The following is a 25,747-nucleotide window of genomic DNA, read 5'->3' as shown; positions in this document are numbered from 1 at the left end:
GACAGAGCCACTTCACACTTCTGGCGGGGGTTACCTTTTATATTCCCTTCACCAACCCCCCCCCCCATAAATGCCCTGCATGAACTGAACTAGCACACGATGGAGAAAGTTTTATCATAGTTCCTCACCTTGGTGTGTTAAGTTATTTACATCCAGGAATTATTTTTTATGACGGGGGAGTATTCAAAAACATGGCCTTACATCTGCTGCTTTGAGGTGGTACAGTCAGCAATTCTCCCTGCTCTATTTACGTTCTTATTTGCGAGGTTAGCTGTATGGTGTATTACAAAGTGTCTTAATCTTTTTTTCTTTTTGAGGCTTCTGCTCATCTCAAGGTGGCTTACTTAAATTTAAATCACAATAAAGCCTATCAGTAAGATACAAGAAAATACCAGGTTGTACTTAAAAAACAAGTACTTTTTAAATAATTACTGATAGAAACGGTAGATGGCAAGCACTATCGTGGAATAGGCATCCTATCTTATGTACAGCATATATTATCTCAAAAAGTACGGTTTTAGTTTATTCTTTCCTTCCAGTTGTCTGTTTAGCTCATATACAAATTAAACTGAGTAGTCGGCTGATAAGACTGCAGCCCTACATCCACTTACCTGGAAACAGGCATACTGTATATGGGATTAAAATTAAAAAAAATCCTTCCAGTAGCACCTTAAAGACCAACTAAGTTAGTTCTTGGTATGAGCTTTCGTGTGCATGCACACTTCTTCAGAAGTGTATATGGGATTGTAACTGTAAGGATGGGAGTGACCCTACACCCACTTGCTCAGAAGTTAGCTCCATTGAGATCAATGGGATTTGCTTTTCAATGCACTTGTATAGAGTTGCCCTGTAAGGCAGCAATTCTTTACACATTTAATTCAGAGTGGATGGCATAGAACAAAATGGAACTTATTTGTGAATAGGCATAGGTTTGTGCTGTATAAATTATATGATCAATTTTAATGGAGTGAAAACACTAGTTAGAATAGTGCTTCAATTTAAAGAAAAGTGTGAGAAAAGGAATATGAACCTGGGATTAATTCATGCTGGAGAGCACTTTTGTCTTTTTTTCCACCTGCTACCTATCTGCCTATCTTATTTGGAAGCAAAGCTTTCTCTTCTTTTTCTCTTTAAAATGTAGTAGAACAAGCAAGGTAAGGGAAAGGGTTTTGAAGGTGAACTTGTAGGAAACTATATATTTTTTAAAAAAAACAGCAGTGAAGCTTTTCACCCTTAAAGGTCAAATGAAGAATATAGGCAAAAATGGAGCTTTAGGATGTCTTGATATACTTGAAAAAGATTGGCGTAAAATTAGGAAAGAGCATAATGGTATGCCTGGCTCAAGATGGAGGAGACATTTTCCAACATTTCAAGATGATATTGCTAAGGGATCAACTGGTGTCTTGATCAAGCTGTGAAAAAGTTGCTCCATCTGGGCTTGGTAGACACAGGAACAGCTTGTCAGTAAAAGAAGAAAGTTAAATATCTTTGGACTGCTTTAGACATTATTTTCACAGCATGATTGCTGTCAGAATGAAGCACCACATGGATCCCTTGTGTGTTGGAAGCAATGGTTTGTATTCAATGTACATCCTACTCAGAGTAGACCCATTCAAGTTAATAGACGTAACTAAATGACATTCTTTTCAGTGGGAATAATAATAATAATACGCCGCCCATCTGACTGGGCCACTCTGGGCGACTTTCAAAAAATTAAAACATCAAACACAGTAAAACATCAAACTTCAGAAACTTCCCCGTACTGTACAGGGCTGCCTTCAGATGTCTAATGAACCAGTCAGCAGAAGTCCTGTACAAGGATTACCTCTTGTACTTTCCCTCTGCTCACCCCAAAAATGGCTCTGGGGAGGGGGTGGTCCAGAGAACCCCTAGAATAGCATGCAGCAGGAGAAGAGGGAGGGTTGTTTCATCTGACAAACTGAAATGCTTGTGCTTTGCACAGTGCATCATTGAATTCCTCCCTCTACTTAGACCTTAGCTGAATAGAACCCCATATGTACCCAGTACTGTGGTTCACACAGTTTCAACTACAGCAGCTAGTCATTCTATTTTCAGAGGAGGTAACTTTCTGGCATGCAAGAAACTGATTAAGCCCTGTGGGGAGTCATTTCACACAATTAACTGCCTGTGTTGAGCAGCATCTGTCTCATGGATGGGGAACCTATGCACTTCCAAATATTGTTTGACTCCAATCCTCATCAACCCCAAACAGCATAGTCAAGTGTGATGGAACCTATAGTATAACAACATTTGAAAGTCCTGTGTACTTCACTTCTTCAGTGGCTACCCAAACCACAAAATGAACTTTTAGACACAAAGAGGAAATATGTGCAAGCAGTGTTATAAAATGTGCTGCTTGTAGAAAGGTAGACTACATTTGAATCAGGGATCTCCTGATTCATGACTCCATATATATCTACGGTTTTAAGTTATGCATATCTTTGTTTTTAGTTCAGCAGGAATAATTATATATATATATATAATTAAAAATATACGTAAAGGGTTGCAAATTGGTGGCCAAATAGTTTGGAAAACAGCATAGCTCAGGCTGTTAATGACAATTTTATTGTACAACTCAAAAATAAACAGTAAGATTTTTGTAAACATTTGCCTTGCCCAAAGAATGATTCAGTTTTATCTTGTAGGTTGCAAAAGTACCTCCATGCTACCATCTACATCTGAATCTGAATCAAAGAGCTGTAATCAGGTCATGTTTTTTCCTAATGTACTTTAGAACTCATAATTTACTTTACAGTCAGCCAATGTAAGCTTATGTTGTGTAACATCCTGTTTTCAGATAAACAATTAAAGCAGGTCAATGTGTAGATTATTACTAGGATAGTAATGGATTATTTCAAGGGCAATGTTTGATGCTCATAGCGCCAAGTTCTAATGCAAACAAGCCCTTAAATCTTAATGTTTGAGAAGATAATGCATATATCTCAGAAATGCTAAGTATAGTAATATTATTACCGTAACCTTTGCTTTCTTTCATATTCTTTCACATCACCTAGTTTTGTTATATAATTCTTGCAAATGTTATTACTTAAAACTTACGCATTGGGCCTTTTTACCAATCCAGTCTAATAAATAAATGCCATTTCCCCCTTTGTTCACTGGAGCAAATGCCTCTCTTCCCATATTTCTGTTTTGTGGAACTCCTACTCAGATCCAGTGTACCTGCCAAAACAGATTTCTAAACTGAAATAGATTCATAAATATTTGCAGAGTGTGTATATTGCTTTAGGACTAGGCTTATGTACTCAGCCCTCGAATTGTATGAGTGATCCCTGTAGAGGATTTAGAATTATTGCATGCCCAGTGTCTGATAGTTCCAGAATTTATTATATTTCATCTATGAGTTTGGCCTCATCATCAGCCTAACAAAGACCAACATCCTGGGTCAGGATGTCGTTGGCACTCCACACACCAGCATTGGTGACCATGTGCTTGAGTTGGTAGACAAGTTTGTCAACCTGGATTCCATCATAATCGGCAACCTCTCCATTGACATTGAGCTGGACAAACGTATTCGCAAGGTGGCTATGAAAATGGCTCACCTCACCAAAATGCTAACGTCTAATATAAAGATGAAGGTTTACCAGGCTTGTGTGTTGAGCATGCTGCTTTATGGAAGTGAGTCATGGGCAACTTACACATGACAGGAGCGATGCATCAATGCCTTCCATATGTGCTGTGTCAGGAAGTTTTTGGGCATCACATGGCAGGACAGAGTCTCAAGCTATATTCCCAGCATGTTCGCACTTCTCTCTTAGAGATGTCCATGCTGCCTTAGAAGATGGCAGCATCCCCAAGGACATGCTTAATGGAGGCCTGGTCTCAGGCGCTAGGTCTGTTGGCAGACCAACTCTGTGTTACAAAGATGTCTGCAAACGTAACATGAAGGCTGGCAACGTTAACCCTGCCATATGGGAATCCCTTGCAGACGATTGCAATACCTGGAGACAGACCGTCAGGTTGTGTATCCACAGCAGTGACCAGAGGAGGAATGACTGCTGGAAGGAGCACAGAGAGAAGAGATGCCATGGTGCACTTGTAGTAGTAGGAAAACTGGATGCTGTCATCTGCCCCACCTGCAATAAAGCCTATCTGTCCCATATCAGTCTCTACAGCCACAACAGGTGTTGTAACTTTCCAGTGGTTTGGCTTTACCCCCGAAGGGGCATTGTTCCATTGTCTCCCGAGACAGGCATGTGCCAAGAACAAAAACAAGGGGGTCAGAGCTTCCATTCAGACATTATCAGCCATCCTTGAAAACTGCTCAGCCAACCATGGGTAGCTGCTCTAGAAATCTGCAGCTTGCCAATATGTAAGAACAGTAGCATCTGAACAACTGCCCACTGCTGCATAGTGTTATCTTTAGAAGGCCCATGTGTGTCAAAGATATCCTAAACACTTGGCACATTTGAAAAGTATACAGCCAAACACAGAAAGGACCAAAATCTGGTTAAATTAAAAAAAGGAAGGGAGTGGCTTTATCAATACATAATGCTAAATAAATAATAATATATAATAATAATTTATTATTTGTACCCCGCCCATCTGGCTGGGCTTCCCCAGCCACTTTGGGCGGCTTCCACAGAAACCAAAAATACAGTTAAATCACACATTAAAAACTTCCCTGAACAGAGCTGCCTTCAGATGTCTTCTGAATGTCAGGTAGTTGTTTATCTGATGGGAGGGCGTTCCACAGGGCGGGTGCCACTACCGAGAAGGCCCTCTGCCTGGTTCCCTGTAGCTTTGCTTCTCGCAATGAGGGAACTGCCAGAAGGCCCTTGGCACTGGATCTCAGCATCCGGGCAGAACGATGGGGGTGGAGACACGCCTTCAGGTATACTGGACTGAGGCCGTTTAGGGCTTTAAAGGTCAACACCATCACTTTGAATTGTGCTCGGAAACATACTGGGAGCCAATGTAGGTCTTTCAAGACCAGTGTTATGTGGTCTCGGCGGCTGCCCCCAGTCACCAGTCTAGCTGCCGCATTCTGGATTAGTTGTAGTTTCCAGGTCACCTTCAAAGGTAGCTCCACGTAGAGCGCATTGCAGTAGTCCAAGCGGGAGATAACTAGAGCATGCACCACTCTGGCGAGACAGTCCGCGGGCAGGTAAGGTCTCAGCCTGCGTACCAGGTGGAGTTGGTAGACAGCTGCCCTGGATACAGAATTGACCTGCGCCTCCATGGACAGCTGTGAGTCCAAAATGACTCCCAGGCTGCGCACCTGTTCCTTCAGGGGCACAGTTACCCCATTCAGGACCAGGGAGTCCTCCACACCAGCCCGCCCCCTGTCCCCCAAAAACAGTACTTCTGTCTTGTCAGGATTCAACCTCAGTCCATTAGCCGCCATCCACCCTCCAACTGCCTCCAGGCACTCACACAGGACCTTCACCACCTTCACTGGTTCTGATTTGAAAGAGAGGTAGAGCTGGGTATCATCTGCATACACTTTAGCCTAAGAGTGTATGAGAAAGTGAGAAATGAGTGGTGCACACAGAGAAAAATCAAAGGTGCTTTGTTTCTCTCCTATTTTTGTCCTGCTACTGGAACTTAACCGTGGTTAGGCTTCAAGTTACTTTTGAACCTTTGCTTGTGGTTTGCCTTCCCCAAGGAACAAAACTTGAATGCTGATCATGGTTTATTTGGATTAAGGCAAACAATGAAGCCAGCTTCAGTGTTCATTGTTCAGTGTTCAGATTAAACACTAAACCAAACCATGACTTAGCTCCTAGTAGCGTGGCAGCAGGAATGGGGGAGAAGCAAAGTGGCTGTGCTTTGCTAACTGTGCACTAGCATGCATTCTCATCCACACTAAGCCATAGTTTGGCTTAGCATTACATGTGAACCAGGTTCCTGTCATCAATGATGTCTGGATTAGACTGGACAGTTCTAAACTTGGTTTATTGGGAGTTTGTTATGGGCAATTTCAGAAACAGATTAATTCGATGTACTGCAATATCCTGCTACTCCCAGAATCAATGGTGCATTGCCAATGAATTTGATTGGCTGAAACCACAACTTAGTCCTTTGTTAGTAAATTTGTTTGTACTACAACATGCCACTGAATCAACTTGTTCCTTTGGACTGGAAATGAATTACTTTAAATTGCATTTTTTAGCTTCCCAGAAACTGCTGAACTCAGACAATTACAACTGAGCTATATCCACTTTATTATAAGCTAGTGGGTTCCAATTCCTTTAAATCTAAGGGTGCTTCCCACAAGAAGTAAATCTTTTTTTTAAGTCACTAGTCTCTGTGTTAATAACATCCTCACTGATATTGCAAGTTCCAAAAATTAAGTCTTTTTTCATTTCTTAGTACAGAAGAGTCTCATTTCTTTATGACATGAACAAGGTAGTGATTGGCAACCAATAATTTTCATCTTTAATTTAAATTATTGCTTTCTATTACTCTTCATTTCTGGAAAACTATCATTTGGATTTTCAAAAAAGCTTCCTATATTGCATGCTGTATTAACCATTTTTCATAAGTTTTTTTAAAAGGTATTAGCGATAAAAAGGCATGCTTACATCCCTATTTTTACTTTATTTACTTAAAAGTAAAGCAGAATGTGGGACGCGGGTGGCGCTGTGGGTTAAACCACAGAGCCTAGGGCTTGCCGATCAGAAGGTCGGTGGTTCGAATCCCTGTGACGGAGTGAGCTCCTGTTGCTCGGTCCCTGCTCCTGCCAACCTAGCAGTTTGAAAGCACGTCAAAGTGCAAGTAGATAAATAGGTACTGCTCCGGCAGGAAGGTAAACGGCGTTTCCGTGCACTGCTCTGGTTCGCCAGAAGCAGCTTAGTCCTGCTGGCCACATGACCCGGAAGTGGTACGCCGGCTCCCTCGGCCAATAAAGCGAGATGAGTGCCACAACCTCAGAGTCGGTCACGACTGGACCTAATAGTCAGGGGTCCCTTTACCTTTAAAGCAGAATAATTTCAATAGAAGGAAGATCTAGGTCAGGGATAGCTAACTCAGTGTCCTCCAGATGTTTTGACTACTATCATCTCCAGCCAGAATGGCCAATGGTAAGAGATTATGGGAGTCCAAATTATTTGGAAGACACCATCTTTGCTACCCCTGGTCTTGGTGAATGTGAATCTTCTCTTTGCAAATGAGGCCAAGAAGGCAAATTTGTGAGGAAATTTGTGGGTGAGGGGGGAGCTTTTACTTCTTCCTTTTGGCCATCACTTCCTCCTTCAACTCCCCTTGCAGAAACGTCCCCCAGCCACACATGGAAGGGTTTTAGACCCATGCTTCATTTACTTGTCACAGCACTCTCATGTGTATTTAGGATCACTGCCTTTTTGGAATTAATCACCATGGAAATTACTGGTACTTATTTCTAAGTAAATTGAAGGGCTCACAGGTAATATTAAACAGTGCATAACGTTATTAGGATGAGTCACAGTACTTGTGTATTTCCCCATTCCCTTACTCAGTTGTCTGCAACCTTTAAGACAAAAAGAGCCACTTGGACCCATTTCTGAAGAAAAAACAACAACTGGGAGCCGCAAAACCATTGCAACATTTAAAACAAATATATCTCCGGAGCCACGATCTGACAGCGGGCGGGAAGGTGATGTCGGGACGGTGCGTGACTAACACACGCACCGCCCCCATGCGACGTCACAGCCAGTACAGCGCCCGCCACAGTGAGGAGTGTCGGGGCGCACAATGCGCCTCCTCCCCTCGCTAGTATCCGCCCCGGAGCCGCAGCAAAGATGTAAAAGAGCCACATGCGGCTCCGGAGCCGCGGGTTGCAGACCCCTGCCTTACCTCCTCTGCTGTGGCCATGAAAAGAGATCAGAAACTTGCAATACCATTTTAGATTAACAGCAGTTTAGCATTATAGCTGAGCTCTAAACTATGGTAAAGCTTGTTTCAGCAAACCATAGTTTGTACATGAGCACAGTTTGTCCAAATTCAGATGATATATAGAACTGTGTTTGATTTAAATAGAGATGGAAGCTTCTAAACTCCTAACGTCCATGCTTGGACAGCAGGCAGTGGAGTGTGTGATCTTAGGGCCCCCTCGCTTCATTCTTGTAGAATTAAATTATGTTTTGCCTAAACTATGGCTTAGCATTACATCTGAACCAGCCTAGTGTATTTACTATCAGAGCACCAGATTGTTTAAAATAGCACAACCAAACAAGGTACAAAATAATGTATTGTTGCAAGTGAATATTTTATTCAGCTTGGCTAAAATGGAAAATTGTATTTATACTTCTAGAAGCTGTGATATGGCTTTGTAATAATTGTGTCAGATTATATGGAAATTTATGTCCATTGCAATTCGAGTGATTGATGTGAAATGTCAGTGAAGAACTTGTCTCATTGTGCTTTTCCATATTAAGAGGCTGTTCAGTGTTTCAAGATTAAGGGAAATGGAATGACTTTGTTAAGTAGTAAACTGATATTTTTTGACATTTAAAAAAATCTATATGGTTTCAAAACATTTAACACTTGAATAACTTGATGAATGTCTCTGGAAATCACTGGGAAGTGCACCTACCATTTTAGTTTTGCTTCAGAATGAATTAAGATCCTTAGCATTTCTCTAGGAGGTAAACAACTTTTCAGCAGATGTTTTTTGTTAAGGGAAGCAGCTCTTTGTATTGTGATATCTCAATTTCTGTCTTGCATCCAGGATTTTATATAATTCCATCTGTGGGAAAATACATTGGCTCTCTTCCTCTGTAGGTTATTATAAAAGTGAGGATTTTTGAAAACCCTTGAGTTTTCTGTCTATTGTGTTTGTTCGTAATCACACTAACACCTGTTTTATTACTGTTTGGCAACTGTGCTAAAAATGAATAGACACCCACGAATATAACTACAGTATGTTCACAATAAGCCCCTTGATATTTGACTCATTTTGCCCTGTTGATGCACTGAATAGCTGTGCTGTGCCATAATTGGCCAGGTTAAAAGGTGGCAACCCTATTGTGTATGTGTGTGTGAGAAACGAGTACTGTGTGTGTCTGAAATATTTTGCAGCTTCTCCTTTGTTTAAATTAACAATGTACCTTTCTAATATGTTACCCTATTTTGTTTACCACCTACTACTTCGGGTATCAGCCCTTTTCACACAGCTTGAAGTGAGTGCATGGAAAGAAGGGTGTTGGGATTGCACCTGCCAGCCCCACCCTTAGGTAAAGGTAAAGGGACCCCTGACCATTAGGTCCAGTCGCAGAGGACTCTGAGGTTGCGGTGCTCATCTTGCTTTCTTGGCCGAGGGAGCTGACGTACAGCTTTCGGGTTATGTGGCCAGCATGACTAAGCCGCTTCTGGCGAACCAGAGCAGTGCACGGAAACGCGTTTACCTTCCCGCCAGACGTGCTTTCGAACTGCTAGGCTGGCAGGAGCAGGGACCGAGCAACGGGAGCTCACCCTGTTGCGGGGATTCGAACTGCCAACCTTCTGATCACAAGTCCTAGGCTCTGTGGTTTAACCCACAGCGCCACCCGCGTCCCAGCTCCACCCTTAAGTACCATGTATTTTGTCTGTACAAGGGCTTGTACACCTGAAATCAGTAAGTTCTGTATGTGAGAGAACTCTACTTGTCATTTTTGCAGGGTGCAGTTTTTACCCTGCAGTCTATACTCATTAGGATGAATATGCACAGCAGTGTTGGATCGGCGGGGAAGTGGTTGCAGGGGCAACAAAAGGGGGCACATGCCTTAGGCGGCAGGTTTAGGTGGAGCAGCAAAATCAGAGGCTATTATTTGGATCTGTCCAACAGCCTTCCCTTTTGGGTGTGCCTTTACGCCAAATTAACAACACTGCTAAGGAGTCCCATTAAATGGGCTTTTGACTATGTACAAGACCACTCCAAGGGTGAGGAAAGAAAAGCAAGATGCCCGGTGGGTGGCCTGTTCTGAAATATGTTCCCCACTTTAAAACAATAAGGCTGGCCCTTAAAGCCTCCAGGTGGTACATTTGTTGTCCTGCTGTCTGTGAGGTGTGGTGGTTTCCCCAGACTGCCAGATCTGCTGGGGACTTGTGAATAAAGTCTCTGCAATCCCAAGAAGAGATAAGAAACCATTGTAGTCACCAGTGCTGTCTAGATGTCTGATCTCACAGAACCCAAACCAAGCCTTGGCAATATTTAGAACCAGATCCACCAACTGCTCGTTTCCTCCTGCCTCTGAAGGCCTGTGTGGGTCCTGGATAGAGAAAGAGAGATGATTGCACAGTGTCTGGAATATCACAGTTCTTCCTCCCCTGTCTCTCCCATCCCCTTGTGTCCACTGAAATGAGCAGTGGTGCTGTCTGGCAGGATTTTGGGGCAGATGTCCCGGGTTCCATTGAACAGGATGAACAGGACGTCCCTCAACACAGTAGGACTGCCTTACCAATGTTTTAAAGTAAACAAAGGAATATACTGTACATTACCATCTTAAAGGTGTCAAGGGTGAAGGAGTAGGCAGATGTATAAGGTGGTGTGACCGGGGGTCTCCCAAGAGCAGGAGGCCTGCCTTGCCACATTCTGAAGTGAAATAATACAAATTACTTTCCAAAGAACTCCCACACACCTCACAAAGCTATGAAGTCCAAGTCACCTAAATGTACATTTTTAGGAACGAGGGGCAAAATTCAAAATCCCCATCTAGCATTACATTTAAAATGACACACTGCCAGCTGCTAGTAAACCAAGATACTGAGAATGACAACAATAAGCACAAATTGTTTTTGTGACCTATTTTTGGAAGCCCCCCCCCCTAGAAATTCCTTGGACAGCACTCCACATATCTTTTGGATTGAATGAGGTCACCAGTGGTGAAATCATACAAATTCAAAACCCCACCTGGGTGAGGATGGCCCAGGAGTGTAAGACTGCCAACCGAAAATAGATCTCACACACTCCTGCCCTTGTATTTTCTTCTTCCTTCATGTGAATCAACCTTAACCCCCCCCCCCCCATATAATCCTGGTCCTTTTTCAGATGAAAATGAGGGCACCCCTAGATGCACCACTAGCAGGCAGAGGAATTTTCAATGAGACCACAGTGCACAGGAGCAGAGGTTTAATTATTCCCTCCCCAGCTACAATTCCAACAAAAATCACAGCTCTTTTCTAGGGCCGATGACAGAGGAAGGGGGATCATCACTGGGAAATGGTTAAATTTCCCCAGCACACTGCAGACCAGATGAAATCAGCGCACTCTGTGCCTGCAATCTAACAAAGCAAAAGAAAACGCCTTGCTGTGCTTCCTGGTGATGCTTTTAGCATTTCATCTTGGTGGTTTCTGGACTAGCCATCAAACCAATTCAATTCATATTTAGAATCTGGAATATAGTTATCATAAGGCTTTGGTATGTACATACGGCGTCAACATGGCTTCAGCATTCTGTTGGTGGGACTGCCCCGAACATAACTCAAGAACAACGTTTTAATGCCTTTTGGTTTCAATACTAATTTCTGTTTTATTTTGAACAAGAAACAAATATTCTGAGATAGCAATGAATGCAATGTGACACTTCTTTGGGGGTTTTTGCTGAATATCCTGAAATATGTGTCTGACTATTGTAATTTCCTTTTGCTGAATTGAACTATTGATACTGGAAGCATGACCTCTTTTGTGACAGTAGATCTTGACTGAAGAATGCTCCATTACCTCATTTGCACAGCATGGAAAGAAGAAAAATTGGACTATTCATTGGCAGTCATGGTGAATGAGAACAGGAACTAAATACATCTGGGCATTGAATGTAGCTGAAATGTATGGTTTATGGGTTCAGACCAGGTCAACTCCCAAAAAGAGCAATATTTTCTCTGGAGAAGACAGGCATCCCAATCCACAAATGGTGTAAGCTTTCAATGCAAGGGGACTGTAGGGCAGGGAGCCAAGAGGAAAGTGAAGCCATTGAAGAGGACTGGGTGAGGAGCCATGGATGACAAAAGATGATTTAGTGCTACTGGATTCTGGCCTAACCAGTTTGTGAATTGCAATCTAATAGAGAGGTTTCCCTGAGCCAGGCTACAAAAAATATATATTGGGGGTTCATTAAAACCTGACTCAAAGGAGAGCTGATCTTTATAAGTCCCAGCTGGATCAAAACTTGAGCCAGAGAAGAATGGTTGACTTTCTCAACCCACCAGTTTCCCCCTGTGGTACGTAATGGAGCAGTACTGCTTTCCAGCTCTTTAGCTACATGCAGGTAGAATGAGCCTCGTGCTACCTCTGAGAAATGGGTCATTTTTTCAAGCCCTCAGTTTGACGAGGAAAAATCACCAGAGCTCCTCCATATCTTTTTCAGAAGAATTTGTGTAAATTCTGAATCAAGAGCTTTGGAAAGCACACCCATCTTTAAAGTCTTCTCCTTGTGCTTTAATTCAATTTGACATTTGAATCCCTTCTAGAAATGTGTCCAGAAGGCAAGCCTTTCAAATCTGTTCAGCACAAGGGTTTTAAAAAAATCATTTGTAAGTTCATACATTACTATAGTTCTTTTCAAATAGTAAAAAAAAGAAGGCTCATCACCATATCACATGTTTAATATCATGTTAGTTAGAATTGTTATAAAATTAGATATTCAATTATAACATAGAGAAAAAAGCATTAGGTTGGATATGACCATCGTATTTTTTTTAATCCAAAAATGAATGAACAGGATTATTTCTTTATGCATTTATCACTTTGTGGGCTATAATGACCTCCAGGTCCAGCTATTAATGACTACCAGTGGTGGGGTAGTGGTGCTTTCCTGGCCTCCCATTGTTGGCATTGCTGCGGCTAATAACAGGACCTCAATCTTTGATTCTTAAATGCATGCATGGGTGACTGTGTCTTCATGTCTGAATTTCAGTGGTTTCTTTCAAATACAGGTCTCTGTTGGCACACATCATCATGCTCTATGCATAGGTGAAGCATCAGTTTTGAGAAAAATATCACAGATAAAAACCAACAAGTATTATTTATCAGAATAAGCACTCTCACTATGGCTATTTGAGTCCATTTGATTGTCTGTTCTGCTTACTTATGTGAGACACACAGAAATCTTGTTTTATCTCACTGGAAATACTTTGTTTTGGTAGGGAGGAGGAATAGGAAAAGGAAACAAAATTGTAATGAACAACAAATGCTGTTTTCTTGTCCAATCATAACACATTCTCATTCAGATTTCTGTACATAAAAATTTCCTGTGTGTGACCTTCTCTTTAAATACAGTAATGTAGAAGATGGCATATATGCGATTAAAGTTTAAAATGTTTATGTATTTATATTGGCTTTTGCCATACATCTGTATGAATGATTTTCTTTATCTGATAATAGCTACATTACCCATCTAATTACATCTCCCTCTCCCTCTTGTTTTTGATAAAAGAAGGCAGTTCTTAGACATTTCTATAACTGGATATTTAAAATTGAGGTTAGTGTTGTTTTTCATTGATATTATCAAGTCGTTCAGGGTATTACAAAGAATAAAAGGAATGGTGTCCTTTTATTAAAGAACAAAGGCACCTTCACGTAACACCCACAAACCTGATCTCCACTATTATTCCACAGTGGCATACGTGAGCTGGCATTCTGTGGAAATTACTTCAACCTATAAAAGGAAAGCCATCTTGGATTTTGGGATGGTGAAGAGACAAATAGTATGTTTGACAGTCAATTCTTATGTAGTGGGAAATCTTGGTACAGAGGTCCTCCAGGCCACCAGCAGCACCTACGCCTTGGAAGCTGCGTAAGCAATGCCACCCCACCTGCACTCTTCTGCTGGCTGCTACTGATTTACTGTAATCCATAGGAAGTGCAGTCAGGGAAGAAGGTATTCCCAGGACCACTGCTTGAGTAGCACATTTAATCTCCATGGCTGCAGCTCAATGGAGACAACAAATTGTGTGTGCCTGTCCATCATTACAATTTCTTCTTCTTCACAGAACTCCTTAGACTACGTTGCAGAACAGGGGGACTGTGACGAAAATGGACTCTGTTTATTTGGATTCAGCTTTGATAGGAACTGTTGTTTATTATATGGGAATGCATCTCCTACTTGGCTGTTGGGGAATTATAGGTTTAATGGGCTATACCTGACCTACCCTGAGGCTCAGTTCAGAAGGCAGTAGAACTTCATGGTGGATGTGAGAGATGGCACCTCTCTTCTCTGAGGGTGGTAAAATTTAAAGGCTCCTCGGCTTCCTGTCATCTGTAACCACCAATTCTTTTCCTAGAATACTCTTTGAGAAATCCTGCTTTAGTTACTGATCCATAATGGAACCTTTCCTCTTATCTGATAACTGCAAAGTTTATTCAGGAGTCTGTGGCGAGGGATTTTATCGAAAGCTTTTTGAAAGTCTAAGTACACAATGTAGACTGGATTAGAGCTATCATATGCTTGTTGATGCTCTGCAAAGAATTCTAAAAGGTTATTGAGGTAGGACTTACCCTTGTAGAAGCCAAGCTGGTTCTGTTTTAGCAAGACTACTTTTTTCAAAAAAAGAAAATACAACAGATATAAAGCTGTAAAGTAAATCAACGAATACTCCTCCTAAACAATTCAGTCACAACTGGAAAAGTAAACAAACAGAAACATAGGTAAAGTAGAATCCGAACATGCACTGAACTAACACATGAATGAATAAATGAAAGATCCATCTCATTTAAAGCACTTCCAATGAACATTTAAAGCACATGACATATCCCAAAGAATCCTGGGTATGAGACATGCTGCCTTGCCCCCATGACAGTGAGTGCCCGGGGCTTGCTGACATCACCAAGGTGTGTGCGCATGCTGACATGACGTTGGCACACCCTGCAGCGTGCTGACATCACGCATGCGGCAGGAATGTGCGCACGCCGCCAAATAGAACCTTTGAGGTCCTGGCCCCTTCATAAAAAAATTGTGGGTGCCCAGACACCCAGGGCCCTGCATAGTTGGCGCCTTTGCTGGGAATTGTAGTTTTCTCCTGACAGAGCTGCAGTCTCCAGTATCCTTCACAAACTACAGTCCCCATGGTTCTTTGGGGGACATCATGTGCTTTAAATGTGATTTGGACATGCGTTAAATGTGTGGTGTAGACCTGCCGTTAATCATAATTAAAAATTGGATTAACCATAAATCTTACAGTAAAGCAGGCATGGGGAATCCCTGGCCCACAGACCCAATTAGGCCTTGTCGGGGCCCAGTTGTGGCCTGCAAGGCCATTTCCCCAAGGCTACACCCACCTTCTCCACACCTCGCAGCATATAGTCTCTTGAATCCTTCATCCTGCCATTTCTTCCTATCTTTCAGAGTAATCAGGGCTTGTTCTTCATTATGCCTGACAATTCCATCTTTAACAATGCTTTCCACAAGTTTCCCAAGAACAGATGTTAACCTAACAGCCATGTAATTTCCCAGATCCTCCCAGGATCCCTTTTTGAGAAAAACTGTGTTGCATTGGCCACATTCCTGTCCTCAGGAATGGTTGATTGAGTAGTTATTAGTAGCTCCACAGGACTTGAAATACTGGATAATATTGCGTGTGTGATCCCGTTTCCTCAAACACATATGCAACAGAAAGGAAACAGATGTCATCCGTTTACAAATGCCAAATTGTGCAACACCACATGTATCCATAATGCAAGAGGTTTTGAAATAGCATGAATACACTGCTAAAGCAAGCTGATCATATGAAAACCCAAGTTTTAAACTCTATAACGGGATTGGCCAACCTTTTTCCCTGACAGGGGGAATCTATATTGGTGCCTATATTGGCTGGAGCCAGAGCCTAAGTCAAAAGTGTTCTGGATTGCTACTTTTGTGGTGGAATTACACTGAAAGGAGAGCACCATAATTTTGTTGTTGAGAAATGACAAAAATTGTGAGAGGGACAAAACTCTTGTACATAAAAAGTCCTGGAAAATGCTATAATACAAGAAAGCTTCCGCCTCCTCATGGACCATCTAGCCTAAGGGATCACTGCAACTCATGAGGCTGCCTCCATGTAAGGCATCTTCACAAAGATTAAAGCAGCTCACTGAGTCACTTGAGAATGCAAACGTTAAACTTACATTGTCCAGAAATGCTCATGTAAATTTAAAAATGTCCCCCACATTCTGTCAAACAATAACAATCAGATGATAACATAAATAACAAAAGAAAATCTTCATATATGAAACCATGTACAGTCCCACATCACCACTGGCGGATGTGGAATATTCCTTTCTGCATAATGAGGACTTCCTCACTCAAGTAGGTAGATAAGTTGAATTTTTGTAGAAACGTACGACTGTCTTTTTAAAAATAGTTTTTGTTATTCTTTTGGGTGGACATATTTCAGTCAACCAGATGTCAGTGCAAAAGAGGTTCTCTTCGAATTTAAACAATCTGAGCCCAGAAATTTCTAAGTACCAGAATGGAACTTCTGCATAACAATCCACTCCGGGTCATCGCCCCCCCCCCCGACTACTTTCTTCATTTCAGCAGTATAATTTAGGGGTAGGGTGGGAGTGGGGTAATTGTTGGGATTGTTTAAACAAACAGAGACTCGGAAATCCTTGTTGATCTACTTCAAATCACCCCAAGATCTACCAGTAGATACTGATCTACCTTCTGGCCACCCTTGCACCAAGAGGGCAAATTATAACAATACTGAACACATTTCATTAGAAATATGTCATACCTCTAGCAGTCCCCGAAGTTGAGCTCCTTCCTGAAGTGCAGATTTATTGCTATGAGCTTTTTTAGGGCCTGGCCCAAGGAGTATTTTCCCACACACGTTACATAGCAAAATAAATTATGAAATTTCTTGAAATTTCATTCTGAGAAATTAAATACCGTATTGGCCCGAATATATGCCACACTTCCTTTTCCAAATTCAGGCTGTGGAAAGTTAAAGTGTGGCTTATATTTGTGACCTTACCATGCCCCCCCCCCGAAGCAGCCCGGGAGCACAGGACAATGGTGTGCAGCCTGCCAGGCACTCCCAAGCCTCCCCTGGCGCCAGCTTGGGGAGGTAGTGCCGGGAGTGCCGTAGTGCTGGGAGGCGGGCTGCACCCCCAAATAAGCCTTGATTTTTAAAGACGTGGCTTATTTGCAGGTGTGTTTCATATCTGGGGCACTACGGTAGATTCAGAAAATGTGTCAGATCTCATCTGTGGCTGATTTCTTTAGCACTGTCTTTATGCAGCAATATAAATGTTACATAAAGAGAACACAATCATTCGTACAGGATATGTCATCTGTCTCCAAACTTGGCAACCGTCAAATAAAAAATATGGAGTGTTATGGTGAGATTAACAATGATGATGGTACAAATATTGTTCTTGCCCTATTATATGTCACTAGAGTTGTGCAGTTTTCAAAAGGCAGTTGTTGACAGTTAGTTTGCATATATAAATACAATTGTATGGAACCCTTGACTTATATAAATAGCAGAGATAATTGCACTTTGTTAGCAAACTTGATTATTTACTCTGGTGTTATGTCTACAGTTTACCCTGGAAGGTCCAAAACTTCAACCAGTATAAACATTGTACACAGCACTTGCATGAATTTTAAGAGCTAAGTTTGGTTGCTTTACCCCTCCAGCCTCACTTTGTTCAAACCTCTGCCGTTATTTAATACTGCCACTTTCCTGTGCCCTCCATCCCCTCTCCCACCCGGACTTCATGCAAATCCAGGATTGTGATGCAGCAGCACAAATCCTCCAAAAGCAGCTGTGCAAAGACAGCCTTACAAGCTTATGTATATAGGTATGTGTGTGTGTGTATCCTAGATCCCTAAGTTACTTAGCACCAAACACAGCAATTATATCAGTAATGAATTTGTCCATCCATGTCAAATAATAAATACGTTTTAGTGATATAGGTATGTATGTATCAGGCTCAGAGTACCTATTTAGCATTCAGCAGACTGACTTGCCTTCCAAGGTTTTGGCACGCTTTTCCCTTTCAAATTAATTTGTGTGTTAATCCCTTGCAAGAAATCAATTTGAGTCCAAAAGCTCATTAGTTTGAATATATATTTTTAATTAAAGTATGGTTAGCTTTGCTTTTTTAACTCCACCAATTTTCCCCCCAAACTGAGCAAGCATCTGGGCAGTAGAATAACAATGGGTTTGGGTTTGTTGTTCTTTGCTGCCACTCCCTTTTCTTCCAGTCGCTTCTCTTGTTTCTTAGGGGCAGTCTGAGATTGGAAGTGTTATCTCCAAGTGGGTGTGCTTGAATAATCCACATTCGGCTCCAGAATATGGCATGGATCCTAAGATGACTGTATAGAAGGAAATCACAGAAGGAAAGTGTCCCATCCTTCCATCCCACTGCAATCACTGGCACTCCCTGAAAAGCCTCTCCAGAGAGCGATGGGGACCCGCCTGAAAAATATGGAGTGGGAGAAAGAAGCTAATAGGGGAGGGGGAATCAACCAAAATCAGGCAGAGATTCTCCTAATTTTGGCTGATTCTCCTCTCCCACTGTACTCCCGACCCATTATTATTCAGAAGGGCCGCAATCCTCTGGAGCTCAGGCAGGTGCCTTTTGTTCACTTATCTTAGAATCGGAGCCTATAAGAGCAATCTTGTGCACACTTATGTGCAAGCAAATTCCACTGAACACAGTGGAACATAAAAAGGTAAAGGTAAAGGACCCCTGGCAGTTAAGTCCAGTCGTGAATGACTCTGGGGTTACAGCGCTCATTTTGCTTTACTGTTGAGGGAGCCAACGTTTGTCTGCAGACAGTTTTTCCAGGTCAAGTGGCCAGCATGACTAAGCCACTTCTGGCGAAACCAGAGCAGCGCACAGGAATGCTGTTTACCTTCCCACCAGAGCGGTACCTATTTATCTACTTGCACTTTGATGTGCTTTCAAACTGCTAGATTGGCAGGAGCAGGGACCGAGCAACAGGAGCTCACCCCGTCACAGGGATTCGAACGGCCAACCTTCCAATCGGCAAGCTCAAGGCTCAGTGGTTTGCACCACAGCGCCACCCGCATCCCTATACAGTGGGACATACTTCTGAGTAAATATGCATAGGATGCTGCAGCATAGCAACCAGTTGTGCTTCGATGGAACCTGAGCAATTCACATTTTTGGAAGAACCCAGTGAACTGCAGTTGGTGGAAACTTAGTTGAACAAACCTTGCAAGAGGATAGAAGTGGAGTAGGTTTCTTTGAAGACAAGGGACTCAAAGAGCAAATTGATGAGTGAAGCAACCCAGGATGTTTTAGTAAAACTGGGGAGACTTGCTTGCAAGCAGTAGCTTGGAAGGAACAGAAGGGAAGAACTGAATTCCTCCTATTAAGTTATTTCCAGTTATCCTTTCAAGTGTCTCTTGCTGTGAGTCATCCTCGATTTTGCAAAAGTCTTGGCTTCTTTTCATGTGTTAAGAATGAGATTGTCAAGGAGTTAAGAAGAGGACATGAGGCTTTGGAAGGAGAAACAGCTTTTTAAAAAATGAAAACAGTTCGAGATTTCTTGTAAAGGATATTGAAAATGTGTGTGGCCAGCCCAAATTGTCTTTTTTTGCTATTCTTTCCCACTACATATAATGCCACATTGCCCAAAAAGTTTTTCTTTTAAAACAGAAGCAGATTCGGGAAGTGAAGGAGCATCTGGCAAGTAGCATTTAACTATAAGAAAATAAAAAAGTTCAGCTGGATCCAAAGGCCGCCTGGTCCAACATTCTGTTCCCACAGTAGCCAACCAGATACCTATAGGAAGTCTAACAAAGGACCTTAGTTACCACAGCATTGTTCCCAGTTATGATTCTGAGAAACTGGAATTCAGAGGTATACAGTGGTACCTCTGGTTAAGAACTTAATTCGTTCCGGAGGTCCGTTCTTAACCTGAGGTACCACTTTAGCTAATGGGGCCTCCCGCTGTCGCCACGCGATTTCTGTCATCCTGAAGCAAAGTTCTTAACCTGAGGTACTGTTTCTGGGTTAGCGGAGTCTGTAACCTGAAGCGTCTGTAACCTGAAGCGTCTGTAACCCGAGGTACCACTGTACTGCCTCCTGCAGTAGAACATAGCCGTTGTAGCTGCTATTCACTGATAGCCTTCTCCTCCATGAATTTGTCTAATCCCTTTTTAAAGCCATCCAAACTGATGGCCCTCACTGCATCTTGTGGGAGCAAATTATGTAGTTTAACTATGTGCTCTGTGAAGAAGCACTTTCTTTTCTCTGTCTTGAACCTTCCAACATTCAGCGTCAGTTGATGGCCCCAGGTTCCAGTATTATGAGAGGGGGAGAAAAAGCTGTTTCTATCCTCTTTCTGCAAACATGCATTTTGGACCTCTTGCAGGAGAAAAGCAGCTAATTTGGAGTAGAAAAAATGACCAGTAGAGATAAGCGCTGTGCTTTCTCTTGAAAGAGGTTCCTGTTTTTCTGCCTCGTTCACTGGGTGTTTCTTTACAATTTTGGTGGGTGCAGGGTTGCGCTTACCATATAATTTCAAAGTAGACAACATGTGTGAGTGTGTTGCTCTCTGTGTCTGTTTCTTTCCACTCACCAGTTCTCCAGTGCTCTGCAGCTTCTCTGGCTATCTGTGTTTCCTGGGCTTGTTTGTTCATACAACTCCAACTACCTGCATGACACTTCCAAAAGTATTAGAGGAGAAGTCCCTGCACTGAGGAACATCCAATTGATAATTCATTACGGGGGAAACAACAGAGAAATCAGGAAAATGGAAGTAGGTAATCTGGCCACGTTTTATAGAGTCTGCAGACTTCTGAAAATGGCAAACATATGTTTTTCCTTGTGTCAGCTTGAGATTTGGAGTCCAGTTATTCTGAGTGCTTCCAAATGGGACCTTAATGTGCAAATGAATCACTGAGGTATCATAAAATAGTCATTGACAATAAGGTTTTATTTTGTACTAATAATATTTTAAGATGTATTGGATTGCTCCCCAATAGGGTAAATTCTGATTAAATGCAGGGGAAGGATACTAGTTGACATTTAAATGCCAACAATGTTGTTTTGGCCATGCAAGAAACTTGCATGCATGAGGCACACCGATCCCACATTAAGCACCAGTTTGGAAGTACCTTTAGTCTCTGTTCTGTTTTCTTTCTGTCATATTCTCTATTTCTTTGAGTATTAGATTATTTTCTGAAAAATGAGAGTTGTTATTCGCTTGGATCAATAAGAAAAAAGAAATTAAAGGAAGCCTGTATTTGTTGAAGCTGAATTCAAATACGGAGAGTTGTATTTTATAGAAAATAAATCTTTTGTGTTCAATTTGAAATTTCCTTTCTCTTTTTTTTAAAAAGTCATTGCTCTAGAACAATATTTTGTCAGTAATCAAGTCAGAATAATATATCCATTATTTTAATACTTTGATCACAAGCCACAAAGCAGAGATTTGGAGTTATTGACTGTTTTGCTTACTTTGGTGTTTCAAAAACTATCTCTAAAGGAGGAGCAGGATTTAATTCTCTGCCAATTGGATCATCAGCGTCTGCATTCAGATGGCTAACAGGTTTGTTTGGGCCTTTCATAGTATAAAAATGGATGTGCTGCATGCTGAATTTTGAGTATGAAAACATTTTGACAGATGTTTCCAGACAGACATGAAAGAATTAGACCCTTTTATCACTGCAAAAAAATAACAACAAAACCCTGAGGTGGTTTCAGTTTACATGCTCAAGATTCTTTTATCAAATCTATTACCCATTTTCTTGCCTGGGTGTGCAAAATTTGCTTATGATGATCACCAGCTGAAATGAATTCTTAAGTATTAGTGTGTATAGTTGAGAATTTAAGTGCTGTATTGTCCAGTGGTTAGAGTTCTGAGAATAAAATGGGGTGATAGCTTGCTTCTTAAAAAGGCTTTTACAGTATATTATTACACTGTAAGGAAAGTATAGTATTTTCAGTCGCAAACCTACAGTTCCAAGTGCTGCACACACTGTTTAAATCACATGGGAGTCAATGGGATTTAAGCCTCATAACTATGTTCAAGATTACTCCCTGACATAATATATGCCTCATAAATTAGACTATCAGTACATACTCTTTCTTGGAAGTAAGTGCCACAGAGCTCAATGGGGCTTGCTCCCAGGTAGATAGCACAGAATTGCTGTCTTAATTAGCTTTCCTTTTTGACCCATAAAAAAATCAGAATAAGGGTGATTTAAAAAGGACATTGACTTGTCAGGAGTCACCACATTTTCAACTTTTATTTAATAGATCTTGTCTACATTGAAGTGAGCTATTACAGCTGCCCGAAAAGAAAGCACTGTTTGATGTCTGTAAGCATAGTCAGCAATCAATAATTTGAAATTTGTGCCATTTGTACCTTTAAAAACTGGCACGTCGTTTTTTATTCCATTTAATCTGCTTACTGTAGATGAAAGTGGGGGTTGAACTGATGCCACAAAGAACATTAGTCATGAAATGGTGCTCGTTTATCCAGCAGTAAGTATATCATTTTGACATTTATTTGCAATATTAATTGTACTTATTGATTAAATTTTTGCACATATTGTAAATTGATTCAAAATACCGCAGAAGGTGACATTATTCTGGTAGCTGTGTGCTGCTATGGTAAATAATCACAATAAAAAGCATATTGTCTGTTAAATAATATTTTTAAAAAGAAACTGTAAAACATAGATCTAATAAATTAAAATCTTCTACATATTTCATTCCTGGCAAATTGGAAATGGAATGATGAAACATTAAATTAAGACCTCTAGAGGGGATCACATTGCAAAGCATGCTTATATTGACCCCATCTGCACTACACTTTTAAAGCAGTATCATACCACTTTAAGCAGTCAGAGCTTCTCCCCCTCCCCCCAAATTAAGTGGAAGGTAGTTTGTTAAGGGTGCTGAGAGTTGTTAGGAGATCCCTATTCCCCCTCACAGAGCTACAGTTCCTAAAATTCCCTGAGAAGAGGGATTGAATGTTAAACCACTGTGAAAATTGTAGCTCTGTGTCTCCTAAAACCTCTCAGCACCTTTAAAGAACTACAGTCCCCAGGATTCTTTGGAGGAAGCCGTGACTGTTAACAGTAGTATAATACTGCTTTAGATACATAGTACAGATCTCTATCCTGCCCCACCACCGTGATTGCTTTGATAACAGAATTTGAGCCCTGAACCCAGAGATCAGCCCATACAGCGGTGGGACACATGCTTGGTGCTCCTTGTATGACTCTGGTTTCCCACTCCAATCCAGCAATCAGATGATGGGCTCCATTTCTGGATCAAGGTGGCTGTCTGAAGACCACAACAAATCTTATGTTAACAGAAGCGGGTGATAGAATCCCATAAGGTACACTCACCATAGCAATATCAATTCTCAGTAGTTTTATGGCTTATGCATCCAAATATGACATCACCTGAATAAAATAAGGAGGTGTTGGCTGACTCAGAGGAATTTCCAAGTTTGCTTGCAGAAATACTATGTTAAAATTTTTAGTAAAAAACTTAAAGCTGTGAGGGCTCTACCCCATTTTCTCCTCAGTGTAATCCAGTTGAGACTGAGCATTCTTTGTGGCCATGGAATGCTAGCTGACTGTTGGGGAGGCAGAGGAAACTCAAAGTCAAGTGGGAATATAATGTAGTGGAGTATCTAGAATCCTGAATGGAGAGCAACTTCATTCTGCAGTGTATTGTAGCAGGTCCAACCTTGTCTATTTACCCTAATGAGTCTTAGGACTTTAAACCCTTAAGGATCTAAGCCACAAGAATGGAGATCCCTGCTAATATCTGCCAGTTGTATTTTGTGCTGCTAGCTTCAGTTGGTTGTATTTTTTACTGCTAGCCTTTTTATCTTTATTCTGCCACTAGAGAAGAAGAATCTCCAAAGCAATGGAAAGTATGTGTCATGTGATATGAGTTATAACATCTAACTATTACATTCTGCCACAGTCTGCCTGGAGATAAGAAATGGGCAGTCCACAGGTTAACTTAAACAATAAAACTTCTGGGAGAGGAATGGCATGAACTAGTCTTTGGGGCTACTCAGACATAACACAGAATTAAACCATGGTTTATCTGCTAAATGTTATCATTACGGCCATAATCAGGCTTGAGCCTTGGGTTCACACATTCCTTCCTATTTCCCCTTTCTCCTTCCTTGGCACAGAGGTTAGAAACTTCCAGTGACAAGCAAGTAGCAGACTACGGTTTGCTATTTGGCCATACCCAATTAACTGTGGTTGACACAAACCATTACTTGCTTGCAAATCAGGATTTCAAACCATAGTTTAATCCTAGTGTTGAGGCAAATCATAGTTCCTCAGGTTTGGTTGGAATAGCAAATTATGGTTTCCCTTGCTAAACCAGTAATGGAAGGTAAGGAGGGAGGGGAAAGGAAAGAGTTTACAAGCTTTGACTCATTTGTTTGTTCTCATACCATTAAATCATAATTTAGCCTTGTGTCTGAATACAATTCTTATGCCCCAGATACAATATATGTATGCACACATAAATATACACATACATATATATTACCTGACATTTGAAAAGCCCACCTTCTGTAGACTAGTGAGAGCCACTGTGTGCTGCCTGGGAGCTCTATGCCTTGGAAATGAAATGTGACATTTTCCACTGAGTTATTATAGCCACTAAAATAAATGACACTAGATAGAGAAAGCCATGTCAAAAATAAAATTAAACATACAGGAAATTAATCTGTGCAGAACCAATAGCAAAAATTATGGTTCTTTTTCAAAGATGGTGTGGTCTGCTACACTCACTCACAATTATGGCGATGATTGGCTTTGCAAAGCTTCATCTCCCCCCCCCCCATGCCAATTCTCTCCCTCCAAGTGCAATTCTGGCTCAACCACTTAAACTGTGAATAAACAGCATTTTCTCCAGACACATCATCTTTCCTGCTGACTCCTCCTTTTCGTTTCGATTTTAATACAATGAAGAGTTGCTGGAACTCTCATCTTATGCCTTATGTAAGATTTTCTTCAGTGTAATTTCACTGAATGTCCAGATGGAGAATAAAAATAGTACTTTATTAAAAGGGCAGGGGGCTTTGATGGATAGGCATTGCCCACTCATCAGACTGCTCTGGTAGTTGTGGAAATTAAAAATGGTTCTCCCACTTGTACCCAGACCTGCGCTGAAAATTGTATTACAAAATATCTACTTGCTAGGCTGTTTTAGTCCATGCCACAAAAACTTCAGATATTGAGAACTTTGGGGATTACATCGGATATGCTTATAAGAGCACGCACAAAATAAAGCTGACCACAGTCATTAGCTGAAAACTACATATTTTGTAGCTAATATTTTCCACTCCCCAAAAATGTACATTTGAAACAAAATGCTGATTTTATAAAAAAGATACCTGCAGATGACAAGCACCTAAAGAGACACCCTCTCTCCTTTCACACACAGGATTTGTATGATAGACGTGTGCATTGCCTAAAAAGAAATTGCATTGCCTAAAAACAAAGAAAACGTGTTTCTTGGTTCAGAACCATTGTTTCCAGCCCTGTGCAAATATTATTCAATAGACTAATATGGATAATTGGTAAACGTGTCTTTAATCAGAGTCCTAACCGTTGTGAATTAGTGGTTTTCAATCTTCCTGCACCCAGGGGTCCCCTTGACTTTTGTGTTGAAGATGCTGCTGGAATTTGCTCTAGAATGTATGCTCAGTTCATACAGAGTGCTCCCCATGCCACTGAGGCTTCATTGATGCCTCTTTGGTACTGAGAGAGCACCCTAAGCATACTCTGCATGATTCAGGGGAAGATGACCAGTGAGGGGTGTCTTTCAGGGAAGCTTGCCCACCATGACTGATCTTCT

General features: G+C 41.4%; 1 protein-coding gene and 1 long non-coding RNA gene across 3 annotated transcripts in view; both read left to right on the top strand.

The window, feature by feature from the left end:
• The window catches only part of LOC309532440 (uncharacterized protein), a 78,530-nt gene extending 53,071 nt beyond the window's left edge, over positions 1–25,459 (top strand). The window contains exons 4-7 of one of the 2 annotated variants that reach the window (XM_082222725.1): positions 20,481–20,661; positions 22,160–22,221; positions 22,320–22,387; positions 23,768–25,459. In XM_082222725.1, the coding sequence (XP_082078851.1) occupies positions 20,481–20,661; positions 22,160–22,221; positions 22,320–22,387; positions 23,768–23,810 (354 nt within the window). In that variant the 3' untranslated portion in view covers positions 23,811–25,459. Of the gene's footprint in view, positions 1–19,805; positions 20,662–22,159; positions 22,222–22,319 lie in introns of those variants that run through there. The other variant, XR_014219849.1, reaches the window with a different exon arrangement.
• Positions 98–16,758, top strand: LOC309532454. The gene is made up of 3 exons (XR_014219869.1): positions 98–373; positions 2,667–2,728; positions 16,309–16,758. It is a non-coding gene; the product is annotated as an uncharacterized lncRNA (long non-coding RNA).
• Positions 25,460–25,747: the final 288 nt, after the last annotated feature.

This window comes from Podarcis vaucheri (assembly GCF_965113315.1).
Source record: "Podarcis vaucheri genome assembly, chromosome: 5".
Lineage (NCBI taxonomy): Eukaryota > Metazoa > Chordata > Lepidosauria > Squamata > Lacertidae > Podarcis > Podarcis vaucheri.
The sequence above is the reverse complement of the archived record's forward strand: the minus strand, read 5'-3'. Positions and strand labels throughout refer to the sequence as shown.